The sequence below is a fragment of the Miniopterus natalensis genome, chromosome 22 (assembly GCF_054644295.1).
Source record: "Miniopterus natalensis isolate mMinNat1 chromosome 22, mMinNat1.hap1, whole genome shotgun sequence".
Lineage (NCBI taxonomy): Eukaryota > Metazoa > Chordata > Mammalia > Chiroptera > Miniopteridae > Miniopterus > Miniopterus natalensis.
In genome coordinates, this window is record NC_142102.1 from 9,928,687 (window position 1) to 9,948,459 (window position 19,773).

Consider the following 19,773-nt stretch of genomic DNA (forward strand, 5'->3'; position numbering starts at 1 on the left):
GGGACCTCCGGGAGGGGGAGGCGGGGACAGGCCCGCAGCCTCCTGGGCCAGTGTATGAGAGGTCCCTGGGGACAGCAGAGGGGCTGTGGATGCCGGCGGGCGGGCGGGCAGGGGGGACGGTGAGGGGCTGTGGGGCGTCTGGGAGGATGGCCCTCCGGGGCCTGGCAGCACCTTTGGGAGAGGAGCCCAGCCCGGTGTCGGTCCCTGGGGTTCTCTGGAGCAGCAGCAGGGGCGGGACTGGTCTGGGGCCGTTGGATTGGCAGCCTGCGCTCCCAGCGGCAGGTCTGTCCTGGCTGTGTGGCCCTGGGCTTCAGGGAAGGGACCCAGCCGGGGAGACCCTGCCAGGGCTGCCCGGGGCTGCGAGGCCCGCTAAAGCCCGCTCCTCTCCCAGCTGCAGGCCTGGGCGGACAGGGCGGGGGGCAGGGCTGTGGGGGCAGCTGGGGGAGAGCAGAGGATCAGGGCAGGCCAGCTGGCCCTATCCACCGGTCTCCTGCCCACACCCTGCGGCCCAAGCCCCCCTGCCCAGGGGCATCTGCCATCTGCCGGAGAGGAAGGAACGCAAGTCAAAGGGTAGTTCTCTGTGTAGACATTTAGAAACTCAACTCGACTTCCTACGCACCGTGGGGAGGGGGGACAGTGGGTGAAGGGGCCAGAGAAGGGCATCCAAGCCCATGAGTGGCGTCGCTCAGAGCAAGTGCCCACACGCACTGTCCCCAGCTGGGGGCTCTCGAGGCAGGGGCCTGGGGTGCCCCGAGGCCCCCCGGGAAAGGAGGCCCCGCCGGCTCAGTGTGTGCGAGTGTGCTCGTGTAGGAGTGTGCGCGTGGGCGGGCGGGCGGGGGGCCGTTCAGTGCATTGCAGGGGGCGGGACGAGCTGACTGTGACCTTTCCCAGTGTCGCTGGGGTGGGGGGCTGCAGCCCGAGGGGCTCGGCTTTGCACATTCACACTGCGGGGCGGGGCGCAGGGGAGCAGCTCTCCCCGTCTCACGTCACACAGCTCTACTGACAGACGTCACAGCACCAGTCAGTCACCACAACCTTGTCCAGGGCCCTGGGGGGGGGGGAGCGAGGGGCCGCCCCACGCCCCCAGCCCTTGCCAGCAGACAGCCCGAGGCAGCTCTGAGGTAACCGTCCCCCAGCTCACCGGCCAGCCGCTGCCTTCGCTTCTGAGCCCTGCAGCGACTGAGGGGCCACTGGGGAGCCACCGGCCCTTCTGCAGTCGCCTTGCTCCCGTCCTACGCCGCACAGGCGCCCAGGGACGCGGGGAGCAGGGCGAGGAGCAGGAGGCTGCCCAGGAGGAGCCGAGGGGCTGGGGACAGCCCTGCAGCGGCCGCCCGGCCGGGGGGCTCCCGCGTCCGCTCGTACAGGTGCAGCTTGTCCTTGTTGGAGTGGAGCATCTTGACGTCCTCCAAGGCGTAGTAGGCGGCCAGCGTGAAGTTCACGTCCCCCGTGGTGAGCAGGTCGAAGACACAGGCCTGGTAGTAAAGGTCCTCCACGGGCAGCCTCTCCTTGCACTTGGCCACGGCCGTCTCGTACGGGAAGGTGTCGGGGGCGGCGGGCGCGGGGCTGGCGACCTGGGGCCTGCGGGCGCCCGGGCCCTCGGGGGCGCGGAAGGCCTGGAAGTCGATCTGCTGGTTGAGGGGACAGCCCCGCAGGCAGAGGTAGAGGCCCTGGCTGTCCCTGTCCTCCACCGCATTGACCACCTCCTCCGGCATGCGCACGGCGAAAGTCAGGTAGCGGCCCACCTGGCGGACCACGATGGTGGTGCCGATGTACTTGGCCTGGATCTCGACGTGCTGGCCCGACACCTTCTCCGTGATCTTCAGGCTGTTGGCCCCGTGCTTGTCCCCGCCGTTCTTGGAGCCATCGGCAAAGGCGGCCGGGAGCTCATCCATCTCGGCCTGGTACACCTTCTGGTCCACGCACTCCTGGAAGTTCTTGAAGATGATGGTGAGCTGGGGGAAGGCAGGCGGAGACGGGGTGAGGTGGAGCTGGCGACGGCGGGGGGAGGCCCAGCCCTAAGGAGGGACAGAGGCGCCCCCCCCCCCCCCCCCGGTGCCCCGACAGTCCCTTCCCGTTTTGGCCCCAGTTCAGCAGCACCTGCGCTATCAGGCACCTAATATTTTTCTTTAAAACAACTTACACATTTTTTTACTTAAAAAATTGACTTAGAATAGGAACTTTAGATCATTACCCTAGAAAACCCCCCAGCTCATTTACCCTATAGAAAGATGAGCCATAAAAAGAAAAGCATAGCTAATTTAAAGTAAAAAGTCCTCTCATCATTGGTGTTTCTGTCTCTCTCTCTCCCTCTCCTTTCCTCTCTCTGAAATCAATAAAGATATATTTAAAAAAAATAAAAATAAAATAAAAAGTCATTATCCACTGTAATAGGCTGAATAATGGCCCTCAGGATATCGGCCCTCATCCCTGCAACCTGTGACTGTGACCTTACAGGGCAAACTGCTTTGCAAGCGGGACTAGGTCAAGGACTCAGAGGTGGAGAAGTTATCCTGGGTTACATGGGTGGGCCCCAAATGCAATCACAAGTATCCTCATGAGGTGGGAGCAGAGGAGACCTGACCATAGAGGGCTACGTCCCCATGGAGGCAGAGACTCGAGCGATGCGGCCGCAAGCCGAGGAATGCTGGCGGCCACCAGAGGCTGGAAGAGACAATGAACGAATTGTCCCCTGGAGCCTCCAGAGGGCCCACCCTGCTGACACCTTGATGAGACTGGTTTCACACTTCTCACCTCCAGAAGCATCAAAGGTCTGTGTGAACCACTGAGTCTGCGGTTTTGTTACGGCAGCGATAGGAAACTAACCACCGTCTAACACCATGTGTCACGCAGCCAGTGGATCTCCAGCAGGATCCCCTAAAAAGGACCGCAAACCATGGGCTGAACCTAACAGGAGGTAGAGTAGAAGAGACTGATGCTCGAAGACAGAATGAAGGGACAAAATCCACGCAGGAAGGAGGAGGCCAGCAGAGGCCACTTGGGCTGTCCTCTGGGGTCACTCAGCCAGGACTTGGAGGGGAGCAGGAGGCCGAGGGAGAGGAGGAAGGTGCAGGTTTGCAAAAAGATGAGGTCTCCAGGCCGAACGAGAAACCCTGGGCAGGGCCATAGCATCAAGAGCCTGTATTGGGGTCAGGGCTGGGCTGAGCCCCTGATCAGCTGTGTGAGTCACTGTCCTCCCGAGAACCAAGGACACAGGCACACTCGCTGCACCAGTATCCCGGGCACCACATCTGTTACTTCCAGTCCTGCGGGACACTGCACAGGAGGGTGACATTACCTCTGATTTACAGATAAGGAAACTTGGGCTCAGAGATCTAAAGTGACCTGCCCAAGGTCACACAGCCAACAAGCAGCAGAGCTGGGATTAGTCTCTTGGTTTCCAGCCCCTGGGTTTTTTCGGCCACAAGCCCACAGGGTGGGAGGCCTGGGAGAGGATGGGAGACAGCCCAGGGAGTGAGGGTGTCCCCTCCCGCCATCATCCTGGCAGAGACGCCTGGCTGCTCCTTCCTCTCTAATCCTAACTAGGAGGACCGTATGGGCTGGAGACAAGTGAAACTGGGAGAGAGCCACAGCCTGTCCCGTTCCTGCTCCCAGGGTCAGCTGGTGCCTCTAAGGTCACTGTCCCCCAGGACCAAGGGCACCTGGAGCTCTGCTGTCTACATGGGACACAAGGACAAGCTGGGGCTCTGTGGGGTGCTGCAGATGCTAAAGGTGGCCACAGCCTCTCCATCCCGCTTGGGGCCCTCAGCATCGGACCCTATGAAACTGCCGCGACTCTACCATCCCTGTCCTATGAAATACGGCGACTTCATATGGTTCCACCTCCTGCTGCTTCCTTCTCTGCATCCAAGGCTTCTGCCCCGACTGGAGGCCGCCTGCAGGGGGCCGGGAGGTGGGCCAGCCAGGGTGGTCTGGGCAGTGGGTGGTCCTGTTTTGGAGGAGGGGGCTCAGGATGAGGGACTCTGGTGTCCCTGCCTTGTGTGCAGGGCCACACAGACACTGTGAGGGGCGGGGGGCTGCCTTCCAAGTGCCATCCGTCTCCCTGGAACAGGAAAGGCTGGTTTGCTGTAACTGCCATCGCTCGTGGAGACAGGCTCCTGGAAGGCTGACAGGCTGCTTGGCTCTTCCCGGCACCAGTGCCAGGGACTCAACCACAAGTAACAGCATGAAGGGGGCCTGTCGAAAGCCGGGCGGCTCGCTGCCAACAGGGCCACGGGCGGGGCTGCCACTCCTGTCTCTGCTGCCCCCTTCCCTCCCCAGAGGGGCCTGAGCCCTCCCCACCGTGCTGGGTGCAGGGCAGAGCCCGGGCTTCATCAACAACTGTTTATGGGGCGCCCCTGGTACTAGCAGCCGTATCCACACGGAGTGAAACAGGCCAAGACCCCTGTCCTCATGGAGCTCACGTTTGGGGGGTCACAGACCAAGAGGATGAGTTATGCAGAGTGACAGAGTGGTAAGTGCGATGGGGACCAGTGAGCGGGAGGGGATGGGAGGCAGAGACACAAGTACCTCTGCTCCCCAAGCCTCAGTTTCCTCACCTGCAAAATGGGGTGCTACTAGCACAGCTGGAGGCGGTCCCATGGGGGTGGGAAGTTGGCTAAAATGTCAGCCCAGGCTTTGATTATGCACAAGGATGGCCCCAGCTGGACAATGCTGTTATCATGGGAAATGAGCAAAGGCCCCCGGGGCGGGACACCACACTGGATGGGGTCCAGTGAGCAGGAGAGTCAGGCAGTTCGCTGGAGGCTGCAGGCCGCACCCACGCTCGGCCTGGCTCTGCTGCCGCCCACTCCCGTCCTTGGCGGCACCTGGGTGCGAGGACTTGCAGGCCTTCCCCAGTGCTCTGGTCAGAGCCCTCAGCATCCCGCTACCCAGCAGCATCTCCATCATTAGCCTGGAAGCTGTGGGAGGGAGGCCACCTCCAGCCCGGAGGCTGGTACAGAAGAGCTGTTCGGTAGACGTTTGCTGAATGAATGAAAGACCCAACACACACCTGAGCAAAGGGAGGCCTATGGGAGCAGCCAGGCGCGGGCCACAGGTGCTGGAAACCAGCCAGGATGCTTCTACCTGGGGACCACACGGCCCCGGTCTGCCCTGACACCCAAGACTGGTGTGGCACAAACGCTGACCCTGTCACTGCTGGGCCTCTAGCAGGGCCTGAGCTGCCTCTTGCTGACGGGGACAGAGGAGAAAGCCATTGAGCTCTCAGCCTTCTGCAAAGATCAAGGTGGCCCTATGTCACAGCAGAAAGGGGCTGGGTGGGTCCAGCTCTGCTCCAGGGCCCCATATCCTTCTGGAAACTGACACAGGAAGGGAGGTGCTCCCATCCCTACCGGGGCAGGTCTGCAGCCACAGTGCCCAGCAGTGAGCCTGCGACAGAGCTGCCAGTGGAAAAATGCAGCCAAGTCAGTGCACAGAGCACAAGAATGAATGATTAATCCATTTGGTTTTCGGACAGCATCGCTGGGCTTGGGGCCCCAGTGTGTGTCAGCAGAGCTGAGGGCGGTATTGGGGGTTCTAAGTCCAGGCACCTTTCCCCAGCCTGCAGGCTCCAGCTCCTAATGGCTCTTGCTCCACTGTGCCACCCCCCAGTCACTGGGGGCAGCAGCCCTGCCCGGCTGGTCACTAACCCCAATTCCTCCCTCGGTTCTGTTATCATATTTGGTGCTTATACCACCCTGGCTTAGGAAGGGCAGGTTCCTCCCTACGTGCCCGACAGGATGGGACATGAAGGCGGGGTCCCCTCCCAGAGTGTGTTTGCTGCTGGATTTAGAAGCTGCGGCCATAGGCTCCCAGCATTCGTTTATCTTGGCTCTAGAGTGGGAGGTGGGTAGGTGAAGGGACTGCAGAGAAGGCAGAGGGAGTCCTGACGTGGGCCCCTCAGTCTGTGGGGGCCTGGGAGGGGGCCAGGGCAGACAGAGCGCTGGCCACAGTTCTGTCACCAGTAGGCTTCCAGGCCTGGTGCCGAGGGCCTGTGAGTGCAAGCGAAGGGCAAAGACCCAGTTGCTTCCCACCCAGCAGCTGGTCTCAGAAAGAGACCCCCTGTGGGTGTACAAGGGCCACTGGCACAGAGGGAAGTGGCAGGAATTTTCCTGGCTGCCAGGTCACCTCACTGTCCTCTGGGACATGGTGGAATGGGAGGGAACAGAGACACCCTTGTGGGCCATCCTGGCACCCTTGCAACAAGCTCCTCCCAGGAAAACAGACCCACTGCCAACCTGGAAACCCTGGGGGCTCTGGTGGGCCCAGCCCTGGGAGGCAGAGGGGTGCCCAATGCCTGGATTCTGAGCGCCCACCAGCCTCCCTCTGGCTGAGTCTGAATGTGAGGTCACAGGAGACCCTCTGCAGTGAGTGTGGGGGGTGAACCTGGGGTGGACGGGGCTGTCCCATTGCCTGGGCCATGGGTGTGCACATGCTGCATACAAACCCATGCTTGTGTACACACGCACACGACAGAAACCAGGCTTCCTCCAGTATGTACCCTTACCAGGTCCAGTGCCTTTGCAAAAGGCCTTTTATGTGAGCCAGGCCATGCTATCCCCACCGACTAAACAAACCATATGTGTGTGGGGGGGAGAGAGAGATGGTTTCTGACCCCAGAAAGCTGGTCTCACAAACCCCAAGTGGCCGCGTCCAGCAGTTTGAGAGATACCACGCTCCAGGCAACGTGAAGCATCTAGACCATTCCTTTCCAGAGACTCCGCTCATTTACTGAGCATGGGAGCGCGGTGGGCGCAGGAGGCCGCGGTCGGAGGGGCTGGGCGTGGCCCCGCGGCAGCCGCGCTTACCTTGCTGGTGGCCGTGGCGGCGGAGCCGGGCAGCACCGGCGTGTTGGTGACCTGGACGTTCAGGTAATTATTGTCGATGAGCGGCCAGGCGCCCTGCACCTTGCAGGTCTGGAAGCGGTCTGTGAAAGTCCTGAGGTGCGGGTCCCCGAAGAGGCCGCAGTGCGTGTAGTTGGGCGCGGCCGCGTGCCTGTGGAAGCTCCGCTCGTAGTGGCAGGTCTCGGGGCTGTCGGCGCGCTCCTGGGGGTCCCCCGGCGGCGGCGGCGGCGAGCGCAGGCGCGGCTGCGACGTGGGGCCATCCCGGGAGCAGTTGTGCTGGCTCATGAGGTCCTCGATGCCATGGACGGCCGAGTGGTAGGCCAGGTCGCCGCGGCAGGTGCGGGCCGTGCGCCGCGTGCACAGGGCGTAGGTGCGCAGGGCCGCGCAGAACTCGGGCGCGTCGTCCGCGGCCGGCGCGGGGCCGCCCGCCGTCGCGCTCCAGAACTCCGAGTTGCACTTGAGGATCTTGCACGAGGACGTGGCTGCGGAGACAGGGGGGACGCGCCCTCAGCGCGGGCCACGCGCCGGGCACCCCACGCGGGAGGCACCGCCGCGCTCACAGGCGGTGGAACACACCCGCCCGCAGGCTGCGCGCTCCTTGGGTGTCCAGACCGCGCGCGCTGCTGCCAATAACCCCAAGTGGCCAGGCGCGCCCCCCCCAGCGCCCAGCCTGCGGGGAGGAATGGTCAGTGTTTCCGGGCAGCAGGGCTGTGGGAGCAGGCAGGCCCCACCCCCGGGCCATTGACATCTGTTAACATTTTCACAGCCATCTCCCAAGGATTTGGCCAAAGCGACAGGAATCTGGCAGGGAATTAAGCCCCAGCGTTCAGCGTGTGTCTCCGGCTTTGCCGCTGTGTGACCTTGTGCAAATTACTTAACTTCTCTGGGCCTCGCTATACTCCTCTGGAAAAGGGTGACCGTATCCATCCTGGGAGGTTGCTAAAAGTGTTAAAGGACTTAACAAAGGCACCAGCATTTAGCGGAAGCTCGGTGGGTGTTGGCTGGTAGGATTACTGCGTCAGCCCTGGCCACAGAGGGCCTGGTTCTGGTCCCCTCGTCTGCACAGCTCCATCCCTCGCTATCCTGCTGGGGAGAGCACACTGAGAAGCCACTGAGAGTGATAAGTTTGGATTTGCCTCAATGCATGGGTGTTTTTTTTCAAGTCACTCAAGCTTTGAGACCTCCGTGATAGCTACAAATGACACGCCTGAGAACCATGGTTTTAACGCCTGATTTCCCGGATGTCCCCAGCTGCTTAAAACCTTCAGCCCTAGGAGCTTAAGAGGAAGCCCAAGAACCATTCTAGCTGTAGGTCAGGGTGGGGGCATGGCTCGCAAGAGAGTGACAATCTCGGACTGGGACTGATGGCTCCCGTTCTCTGCTGCCACCTCTCCAGGTGGTGACACAGCTCTTCAGGCCCTGTCTGCCTAAAGTGGACATGAGTAGGGCTGTCATTTCCTGGGGGTCTTGGGGAAGGGCGTCAGGGAGGCCAGGACTGGACGGCCCCCATGGTGGTGAGATGAGGGGCCCCCTAACCCCTAGCTGCTCCTGTACACTCCACTAAATCACGGGCCAAAGGCCTCCCCAGGTCAGGGCCCGGAATGTAACCTGGCCCAGCATCAAACGAAAAAGCTCTCAGCTGCGGCGTCACCTGCCAAAGAGACCCCAGAGGCGCTGATTTGTATGCTCAGTATCTTTAATAAAAACGCATGAGACCTGAATTCCAGGCAGTAAACCTTGGCCTTTTCTGATGTGGGTGTCCAAGACGCAGGGAGAGGAAAGTCTGAGAGTTTGAAACGGATCTTAATGCAACTAGTGCAGCAGGAAGATGGAGGCAGCTTTGCAGGGTGAGCCACCCTGGTGCCTCTAGGGTGACAGAAGGCAGCCAGCTGTCTCATTCCCGCCCGGGGACTGTGGACGGCAAAGGGGCCCCTTTCTGCCACCTCTCAATGGATCCAAGACAGCCAATAAGGTCAGAGCCAGAGTTAAAGAACCTGATTGGAAATACAACGTTCTCCTGAGCTTCTCTTTCCATCTTGGCCACTGTGTCTTTGGGCAAGGACAGAAGGACTCTGGGAGCCTCTGCTAACTCTCATACCCAGGGGTGCTTTGTTGTGACCCAGGCCTCTTGAGACAAGACAAGCTATAGGGGGACAAACGGGAAAATCCAGAGGCTGCAAGGACAGTGGGACAAAGGGTGGGACACAGGCAATGCCTAAACTCAAGTCTCCAGACTTACCGGGGGTGGAGTGAACTCTGGGCAACCATCAGACCCATTTGCTTCTGAATTGTGCAGTGAGGGCCAGGGCTCACTTTGTGACCAGCCTCCACGTGGGCTTCTCAAGGTGCGCCACTGAGTTTTAGAGCCTGGGGCCAGAGGGATGCCAGAGGTCACTGGTTTCTACCTCCAGCCAGTTTCCATGGCAGGAAATCTCCCTGTGGCTCTCCTGCCTGGTGGACACCTGGCCTTTTCTGCCACTGAACTCTTCTCCCAATGTTCCAGCTGTGGGCCCACATCTGCCTCCCAGGGACTCTCACAGGCCGTGATCCTTCTGTAGAGCCACATAGAAGGCTCGAATGTCGTCATCTTGTGTATACTGAAGACAGCCCCTCGGCTTCCCTGTCCCATCTTCCTTGGCCCACCCTCTGGCCACTCGCTCTGTGGGCTTGGCCCAACTGTCTGTGTCATCCACGACACCCCACTCAACAGCTGCCCGCATGTGCAACATTTCGCATTTGGGGGAGATGGGCTCCAGACTGCCTCCCTCGTGGACTGAGACACAGCAGAGAGAGAAATCACCGCCACACAGCTTGCCTGGCTTGATTACTGCCCTTTAAATAGCAACCAGCGCCTCTCGGAGACAGAAAGGGGGAGGCAGGGAGCTCGGAGTGCCAGCTGCACCCAGCCCGGCAGGATGAAAATATTTACGCACCACAGAGGCATTAGCTGCTTTCAGAGACCTCCTTTGAACTGTTAATCAAGCCCGATCTTTCAGAATAATAGCCCGATTATTACCGCCTTGTTTGCATGACAAAGAAGCTCAATAAAACTTATTTCGCTGTTCGCAGAGGGGGTGTGAGGGACGGGCCCTGAGAAAGGAGCCTTAGGAAGGCGGTGAGCCGCTCCGTAGCCTGAACCCACGAGTAAAGACAATGCAATTTGCCACCAAGAAAAGCCCAATAGACCAATAAATTACCCGCGTGCAAAGGGATTAGATCGGGTTTCAGATGCCGAGTAGGAGGGGTGGGGTGAGCCAGGGAACAGAGAAAACTGCCTCTTCTTAAAGGGGTAAGGCTCACTTTGGCCAAGCTGGGGGTGCCTGACTCTGTGGCTTGCGTGGGAACTTGTGTGACTTGCTGAAAGTTCTGGAAGCAGCCCTGTGCCAGGCACTGTGCCTCATGCGGTTCCCAGAACAAGTCCCAGTGAGCCCCTGTGCTCAGGTAGAGTGAGCCAAGGAAACTTCCAGAATGCAGAGCAAACACGTTTTGTCTGAATCTAAAATGCAGCAAAGATGGAAGAAAGGAGGCTTGAGAGGGGAGCGGGGAAGAAGCATTTCGGTCAAGTCTGGAAGGCCAGTGGGATTTGATGGGTGACACCCAGAGAAGGTCCCGGAAACCCAAGGGGCCTCCTGCAGAGCTGGGGCTGGCCAGGGGCTCCCTGCTGGTTGGTAAGCGTGCAGCCAGGAGTTTGGGGCCAGACACAAAGGCCTTGAGTACCAGTTGTGCCCCTTATAAAGGGAAGGTCGCTCGGCTTCACCCTGCTTCCCTGTTAGGTGGGGCTGGGAGTCTGCAAAACCCTTTTCCCGGCAGCAGGCTCCCTGTTAGATTCCGCCACTAGGGGGCACTAGACGAAGGAGGGAAAGCTGGAGACCACCCTGGTTTACCTTCTGTCCTCAGGCTGCTTCTATTACTACTGGACAGTGCCGCCCCCCAGGGTCACTGGTGCCAATCCCACATACTGAGACCCCCCCAGACAGGGGGCCCTCCTCAGAGACCTGGGCCCCCCAAGCTTCTCTTCCCTTTGTCCCCCCAGCCCCAGGGGAGGAAATCACTTCCTGCCACTCTGTGTGCCTCAGTGATACCTCTGGCTTTTTCACTCATTCCCCCCACACCCATTTACTGTCCGCTAAGTTAAGATCCCTCTGTGGACATGCCCCGTGCGCTTTTTCTCCTGACTGGACCCTGCGATGCCAGCCTCAGGACTTCAGATAAGATCCAGTTGATCACGGGGCCCCTGGGTAATTTTCAGTAAGTACATGGCACGATCAGAACACTATTTTAGGACACGGTGTAACTTAAGAGGCGATGGCTCCAATTGGGACAGAAGCAGGCAGAGCTTAAAAGATAATTCACTGCACAGCCTCTGTGCAAAGGCCACGCTGAAGGCCCAGTCCCATGCCTTGTCCCCTGACCTCACTGCCCACCCGCCCTGGGCAGCGCTGACACTGAGGCTCCTCTCTTAGCAACCAGCCGAGGGTGGGTCCTGAAGGTGGGAAAGGGACACCAGCAAGGAAGGGTGACCTGCATCACCCGCATGGGACCCAGCAGCAGCAGGAGTGACGGGCCGTTCTCCACCCTCTCCTGTCCCTTAGTTCTGAATCTAGGAGGGGACAGCCAACAGATCTGGGGCCAATATTTGGTAAACTCTGCCCTGGGCAGTATTCTGGAGTATCCTTCTGGGTAGATGCCTGAGGCTGCCTGTCTGTGTCACTCCTGCAGGAATTTCACTCCATCATCCTGACGCAAACATGCAGGTGTTTGGCATGAGACACCGAGAGGAACACGCCCAGGTGACGGGTTGGACTTTTCTCCAGGTACAGCAGACACTACCTTACTTAACCTGCAAGCAGACAGGATTGATTACCTTTCTGAAAAGGCACTTCTCCCCAGGCCAGCCTAAGAATGTCCTAGGGGACTGACCTGGCCCTGACTCCACCCCTTGAAGGCACTGGGCATTTTCTGGGGCTTCCTCCAGGAACCGGCCTACTGGAGAAACACTGAGCGAGGCAAGAGGAATTTTCTCGGAGAATCTCAAGTGAGCCAGGAAGGGGAGGAGGGTGGGTTGGGGAGCTGGGGGTTAACTCCCTGCCAAGTGTGGGCAGAGGTGGCTGAATGCCACTCAGCGAGCTGAGGCAGTAGGCACTGCCCCCCAGCCGCACCCAGCCAGGGCTGCTCTGCCCCAGCCTCCACTCATGCCAAGTTGTTGCAAGAAACCACGCCGAGTGCCAAGGAAGAGGGCACAGCTCAGCTCTCAAACTGCATGCCCTCCCCCAGCTCCCACTGGGGCCACACGGGGCCAGATTAACGCCAAACAGGACCGCCAGGCCGGGCACAGGATTCCGCTCCATACCATCCTGGCTTAGGGCAGAGAGTCAGCTACTGGGGTGCCACCAGGAGGGTGGTTATGGGCAAAGAAAGACATCACTTTTCAGATATAATTGAAGCTTGCAGGTGAGCAATTTGGTCTTTCTGCTTTGAGGCGAGGCATAACCCTTTTCCCCGAGTCTAGGGCTAGCTCGAGAGCTGCTAATTTTCCACCCTGGCTCTGCCTCCAGCAACCCTGGGCTCATCTGCTTGGCCACTCCAGGTCAACACTCATTTGAAGTGGCTTTTGTCCCTCACCACCCTCCGCAGGCAGGCAGGCAGGCCTTCCTTCTCCACCCTCTCCCTGCAGGGGGAGGGCAGATGCAGGCCAGCTGGGCATGTGCCCGGGGTGCACACACGGGTGTGAGCCTGCGATCCTGGGACATCCTGCAGCACGGGGAGCAATAATGGGCTCCTTTCTGCTGGGGCCTGGGCGCAGAGGGATGGGTGACTTTAACGGGCGTCTCGGAATTCTGACTGCTCGGCCGAACCGGCGCATGGGATGACTTAAATAAGCAAACCCCAAAAGACATAATCTGACTCAGGAAAATGTGCACAGTGACAGCCCTGCCAGCTGGTTTCCCTGACCTACGGCTGGGTGGCATCCTTTCTGGATTGCTCAGCCAGGGATGGAAAAGGGGCAGAGGGGAGCCCTGGGAGGAGGCAAGAATGCCAGACCCGTGGAAAACGGGCTCCGAGAGAGACAGTCCCGTCTCTGTAACGATGCAGACACATCTGCACACAGCAGAGGGCCTTGGTCTCCCCAGGCCTTCGTTTCCCCACCGAGGACTAACATTTTAAAAACAGCTGCAGTTTAAGAATAAAGGGGGGAAAAAAAATGAAGAAAAAAAAGAAAGGCTGCAGGGTAATAATTCTTCGAACAGCCGTATCTACACTTGGGTGTGCACCAGAACCCCCCCGGAGGGCCTGTTAAAGTCCAGACTGCGGGGTCCCACCCCAGAGTATCTGCTGCAGCAGGTCTGGGGTGGGCCCAGAACTTGTATTTCTAACAAGTTCCCAGGGGAGACAGATGGGGCTGGTCCAGGGACCACACTTTGAGAACCACCATGCTGGAGTATAACATCCATATGTGGCCATAGGAAGCGCGCCAACATGTCGAGAACATATGCCTTGGATGGGCTTCTCTTAGAAATCTGTTCTCAGGAGTCCCAACGGTTTCAAAGTTTTAAAAGCGGGGAGGACCTGTGGAAGACTGTTCTGAGGCCTTTTCTGCCCTTGTCCCCCCCAGCTAGACATGGCCACTCTGTCCATCCGATAAAGGCACAGCATCGGCCAAACAGACACCCTCACAGCCCGAGGGACACCGCAGAGCCCCCTTCCCTTTACCTGATTCCAGCCTTGCCCAGTCCAGGGCCCCCACTGTCCCCAGAGTCAGGAGCACCGTAGGTGTGCCACAAGCGTGGAATGAGTGCATGTAAACACTCTCGAATGACACAAACCCTCTCAGTCTAGCAGAAGTTAAGGCATCTTTCTTCACATAACTACGTCCAATTTCATTTGCACTCCCCTGGGCTTGCTCCTGGCAGTCGGTCAAGCTGACTAGCACCGAACAAACCTATGCTTTCAGGCGGCTGCTGCGGCCACAGTCCACCTGTTTTTGGTGGGAGAGGCCATGGCACAGGGGTCCCTGAATGTCCCTGTGCCTCACCTTTGCCAGAGATTCCTTTTCTTCTCTAATGTGCGCCCCGGTCTCCCCCAGACCTGCAGCCCCTCTAGCGATGCATGAACCAGATGGTCCATCGCTTTGTTGTGGAAATGGCCCGTTTCATCTCTTCCTTAAGGAACTGTCTTCTGACCCAGGTTTCTCGAGCACACAACTTTTCGGAGCCTGAGTTTGGGGATCGTAAAAAGCTCAGTTTTCAGTAAGGTGGGCAATTTTGACTAAATGCAGCTGTTAAGGCCTCAAATTAGAAGGAACATTAGCCAGTTGGCATGACAGTGCCGCAGCTATCTGCTCCATCTGCCAGGTTTGAGTTACCAGCCTGGAAGCCAAAAAGAAATGGGCTTCTTGGAAACAAAAGTGATGGAATTTGGGCTGTGAATTACATAACCCACCAGCTTTCCCCAGACTATGGGGGATACTTTAAAGATTTAAAGATGGAGAAATGAAATAAAAAAACAAAAACACCACCAGTAGCCCTCGCAGCTCCCTCCTGCCTCTGAGCACCTCCGTCAGCCCTTCCTTTCTCCCTCTCTGGCCCAAGAAGTTAACAAGCGCTGCCACTTTAAGAGCAGGAAGGTGCTGTTTTAAGGGCCGCTAAGCCCCCCTTCTCAATTTCAGCTTGGAGCTGAGATCACATCCCCCACAGCAGCCAAGGGACAAAAGCCATTTATCAACCCATCTGATAAAACTTCCAATGGGCTGGATCTTTATCTAGACCGAACTGAGATGCACACTCACGGCAAACTCCTGCTCTGCAACAGGGGACCAAACTTCTTTCTAAAGGAGAGGGTCATTTTTAATTTAATTTTTTTAGTTCTTGGTAGGGAACCAAATCAGCCTTTCAGCCAGATCCCTCTGTGGATGGAGAAACTGCCTTTAAGAAAAGGGGAGGGTAGGACTCCTTGCTGCTTGAGGTTTTAATTTTCCCGGGTGGGAGAGGGCACGAGAGGTCCAAGGGCTCCCCCCTTGGCCTTGCCAGGGCCTCCCCAGTGGCATCCAGGGGTGCGAGCAGGTTAGGGCTCCCTGGGGCGCCCTGGGGCTGCAGCTGCTGAGTGTGAGCTGGGCGCGCCGGCCCCGGGGGCGCGGGGGACGCCCGGAGCAGGGCGGGGGCGGCGAGGTAAACTGATCCCCGGCCCCTCGCGCAGCCTGCACGGTCCCCCTGCCCGGAGCCGCAGCAGCAGCCTGGACGGCCCCGTTCTGCCAGTTCCCGAATCCCAGTTGGCTGAAGAGCAAAACAAAACAACCCAATCCCAGCCTCACTCAAGTCCTTTCTTGCAAAGCGCCGCGGCGCGGGGGCCGCGCATCCGCGTCGGTCCGCGGAGCGAGACCAGCTCGCGTTTTCTGCAAGAAGACACCTCAGGGCCTCGCAACACAATAGCAACCGCCGGGGGGCTCCGCCTCGCACCCGGGGCCCTCCGGCCCGTGCCGCTGGGTCGATCTGTATTTTTAGCACGAGAAAAAAACGGGCGTAAAGGGTTTAACTGGCGTTTCCCAGCTGTGGCTAGCATATGGCAAAAATGAAATAAAGTTTTATGAAACATTATAAAGAAAACAGAGCAGGGATTTAAGTTTCGTGCCTTCCCCCTCCCCCCGAAAGGGGGGAAAAAAAAAAAAAAGTCAAGAAACTGGAGCGTTTGGGAACGAACAAATGCTTCTCTGTGGAGTTGGTCTCCCTTCCCCCAACAAAAACAAGAGGTCCGGGCTCGGAGGAATTTGAAAGCAGCGATCTGCCAAAAACATTGTGAAAAACTGTGGGGGATTCATTGGAAACAGATGGGCTTTTTCAGCTTTAATTCTGAAATTCTCTCCCTTTCTGACACAATAAAAACAAACAGGGGGCGACGCGGGGTGTTATCAAACAGGAATCCGGGCTGGTTTGAGCCCGGTCCTGGGGCTCCCCGCGCGGGGCCGGGACCGGGTCCCGCAGGAGAGGGCGCGGGGGACTCGGCCAGGACCTCAGGGGCGCCCCCGGGCCACCCCTGGGCGCCGGGCAGGTTTGCAAACTGGCGGGTGAGCAGCCAGGGAAAGCGCCCCTGCCCCGACGCCGTGCCTCCCCTGCTCCCCTCCTCAGGGCCTCCAAGGGGCGCGTCCCCGGTCCCCCCTTTCTCGGCAGGAGGAGGCGCCTCCGGCCCAAGCGATCTTCGCGTCCGGCTCCTTTGCAATGCAGCCCGAGTAGGGTCCCCCCCCCCCCGAGTCCCCAAAGGCATCCATGCGCCTTCGGCGGGGCGTGGGAGAAACAAAGACCCGTGGGCACCGGAGGCCGGACCCCCGGGGGGCGCCACCGAACTTCGGTCCGAGTCGCTGGGAGACGCGGCCCAGGGCTGCGAGGAGGCCCGGCCGCCGCTGTCCCGCGCCCGGGGCGGTGCCTTACCTGCGGGGAAGCTGCAGAGCAGGAAGGCGAGCGTCGGCCAGAATCCCAGGGCTGGTCGTCCTGCCCCTCTCCCCATACCCATCCATCCAGCTCGGCCTGTTACCACTAGCCTCTCCCTGGAAGAAGGGTTTGAAAGGAGAGCAGAAGATCAATCGCGCTGCGGAGAAGGGGCAGCCTCGCTCCGCCGGCGGGAGCTGCGAGCCGGCGGCTCGGTCCCCCTCGGCCGCGGGCGCCGGGCGCGCCCCCTCCCCGCGCCGCGCCCCGCCCCGGGCGCCCCGCCCTCGCCATCCATCACGCGGCCGCTCCAATGTGGGCCCGGCCCCGCCGCCCCCGCGCCGCCGCCCGCCCCCTCTCGCTCGGGTTTCAGCGCCGCCCGCGAGGGGTGGGGACGCGGGGCGGGGCCGAGGCGGTCGGGCCGCGGGGACCTCGGGGGCCCCGGGACACAGGGCGCGCCGGCCAGCCCTGCGCAACGCGAGGACGGCAGCGCGCTCCCCGACTTCCCCCCGAAACATCCGACCCAGGTGGCGGGACAAACCCCAGGTCCCCTTTCCAGCTACACTGCCGTCCCGCAGTCGCTCGTGTCTCTCACTCGGACGAGTCCCCCGCGCACGAGGCTGCAGGTCCGCTCCCCAGCTGTCTGGGGTTTGGCGGGACGGCCACGAGCGCACCTCGAGGCCCGTCTGCGCGGCCCCGGGCCACCCACCCCGCCGGGCTCGGGGCCCGCAGCGTCCCCTCCAAGCTCCGCGCCGCTTCCCGACGACTTGCCCGGGCTGCTCGCCGGCGCCGGGGGCCTGCGCGCGCGTCGGAGGCAGGACCGCCGCCCCCCTGGAGGAGGTGCGGCCGCGGCGGTGCCCGCGTTCCTTAGGGCCCTGCCACCAAGGCGGCTCTTGGGAGGGCATGGGGTGATGACTTCCTTTCGCGACGAGGAAAATGCCTCCTCCTCAGGGTTCCCTAAGCCCTGCAGCTCTTCTGCGCTGCTCTGGGGGTATTTAAGAGACTGGCAGCTTCCCCTGAGAAACATCTTTTGGATGCAATACAAATAAGCCAGAGCAAGTGTTTTTAGTCAAACCAATTCCTCCCTTGGCCTCCTCACCTCACTTCCAAGCCTACTCATCTGGTTCTTTGGAAAAGAATTCTGAGTTTTGATCCAATTTAGATGTTTCTCTTAAGCACTATCACAGTCCTCACTTGCTGGAGGCCACACAGGCTGCAGGGCTCTGCCTGCCAGGAGGGGAGTCTCGCTCTGGAGCAGCAAGCTCTGGGCAAGGGAAACAAGCCTGACTGTGGAGACAGAAGCCAAAGCAGTAATACCTCTGAATCTGGCTTCTACGAAACAGGTAAGAGGGCACTGAGGCCTCAGCCAGCTGTGCCATGGGGCGAAAGGAAGTGCTGTCCCCTTAGGACTAACGGCCACTGCGCACCTGCCTGACAGTTGGGTTGCCACCACATTTCCCTCTGATATGTGGGCCTCAGTCTAGCAGGCTCTGTCCAATGATCACCCCCCCCCCCCCCCATGAGCCTCATCTGAAGCCCTGGTGTGCAGAATGCTCTAGTTTGCCCGCTGACATCCAGGTCTCAAATGGCATTCATCTCAAGGTTGGCCCATCCTTGGGCCAGACCCGACAATGCATTCTTCAGGACCCAGGGCCGCCCTGGCACACAGGTAGGCACAGAACCAGCCTGCACAGAGGCATCTTCCAGGGCCACCAGGTACCATAATTTGCTGGATCCTGCCTTTCACAAGTAAGCCTAAAGCTCTCCCCCCCCAAATGAGAGAGAAGGGACCCATTAGTATTCCCACCAGGAAACCCCCACTGCTGCAGCATCTCCAGGTCGGGAACACAGCAGAGAAGCCCTGTGGCTTCAAAAGACCCGAGAGCAGCCCCTTCCGGCCCTGCGCTGGCCCAAGACTGGCCCTTTGACAGCAAGACTTCTGGTCGCTACACCTCAGTTTCTTCTTTAGTAAGGGGTGAGCTGATAATACAATGGGGGGGCACGGGGCCAGGGAGCTCCCCAGCATTCCCACTAGGGGACTGATTGATTGGAGAGGAGAAACAGTTATGGCAGAAGCAAATAATCTGGGAAAGGTAATGCCAAGGGCTCTTTTTCTCATGAGGAGAAATGTGTGAGGCTGAATTTGGACATCACGAAAGTGGAGATTTGGCCTTTGCACAGTTTAGACTATCAAGAGAAGCCCAGCCCCGTTAGAGCAGCACCGGGTTGTGTTGACCTAGAGGAACCTGTCTACACCGGCCAAACCAACCAGCCTGTTGACAACTCCCCAACTCTTTGCAAGAATAAGAAATTCTTGAAACGCTGGGTTTTGGAACTCAGCACTTCATTTGCCAAAGAAACTCAAAGTGTAGTTGACTTCAGACAAACAGCTCCTGTTAGAGTCTGACCACTTACGCACCCTCCCCAAGGCTGCAGCCTGGGCCTCCTGGTAAATGCCTTCTGAACGCTTGGTCCTGTGGGCCTTTAGCAAACAAACATTTTGCAAAGACCCCTCCAGGATCCCTTTTGTGGCTGTAAACATACCGGACAGAGTCCGTTTTCTTGTAATTTGGATTATGTTCGCCTAAACGCATTAACCGAGGCTGGCCCCTGCAAAAGCTTAATAGGCACTTTCTTGCTAACGCCTAAGCTTGTCCTGTGGTTAATCACCATTTGTTTGCCATCTCTCTGCAGGCCTGGAACCAGCTGAGCATTCTCTCCTTCAGATGAAATATGAACATTTAAACGAAGTCTGGGAGCACCAGTGGTCCCTGGGGATCCCCACTGTTTATAATTCTTCATCCAGAAAAGTACCTGTTTATCCTATTTTTTTGGTTTCCTGTCTCTAAGGACAATTCCGATCTGTGGCGATTTCCCCCACACTCTGGAACAACTTACTATCATAAATGACCCTGGGGGTGGAACTTTGTCAGAAGGAATTTTAGAAGTCTAAACATAATTCATCCTGGGTTTCTCCCTTGTTTCCAGGCCTGTTTCTACCTCCTCAAAGAATGCTAGCAGATTGGTCTGGTTTCACGGTCTTTTTTCAAGTGCATTATGCTTTGTCCACTTAATTGGGACTTTAAAAAGTGTGTGGTGATATTACTTTTTAGTATATATTCCACCAAAGTGACTATTAAATATGACTCCTCCTAGATGGCTGGGCACCCTCTGTGGGCAGGGGGCAGAGTGTACGCCCTTGGGCGCAGGCCTGGTATGGAAGGGTAGTTGCCCTTTTTGGCCACTAGTTATCACTGCCACCTTTAATTACCACTGTCCTTTCCCTCCAGATGGTCCCCGGATAGATAGAAGCACATATTAACTCAATCAGTCAACAATCAAGCTATCTAACTACCTATCATTTTACCAAAAACCATTAGCAACCTCCTGCCTGCTCCCTCACCGGTGGGTATTTCCTACTTTATTTCCTTTCTCGGTTAAACAGTTCTTCGTGGCAGGACCTAAGCAGTCACAGGAGAACTGAGTTCAGCAGCCAAAGGGGATGCCCAGAGGTATGT

The 19,773-nt window shown here is 58.8% G+C and overlaps 1 protein-coding gene across 1 annotated transcript; it reads right to left on the bottom strand.

Moving 5' to 3' along the window:
* Nucleotides 1-844: 844 nt before the first annotated feature.
* On the bottom strand, nt 845-16,486 carry RGMA (repulsive guidance molecule BMP co-receptor a). Its single transcript, XM_087829228.1, has 3 exons — nt 16,262-16,486; nt 6,807-7,324; nt 845-1,952 (listed from the first exon to the last, which is right to left on the bottom strand). Exons 1-3 carry the CDS (start codon nt 16,341-16,343, stop codon nt 1,233-1,235), a joined length of 1,320 nt encoding a protein of 439 aa, XP_087685354.1. The 5' UTR covers nt 16,344-16,486; the 3' UTR covers nt 845-1,232.
* Nucleotides 16,487-19,773: the final 3,287 nt, after the last annotated feature.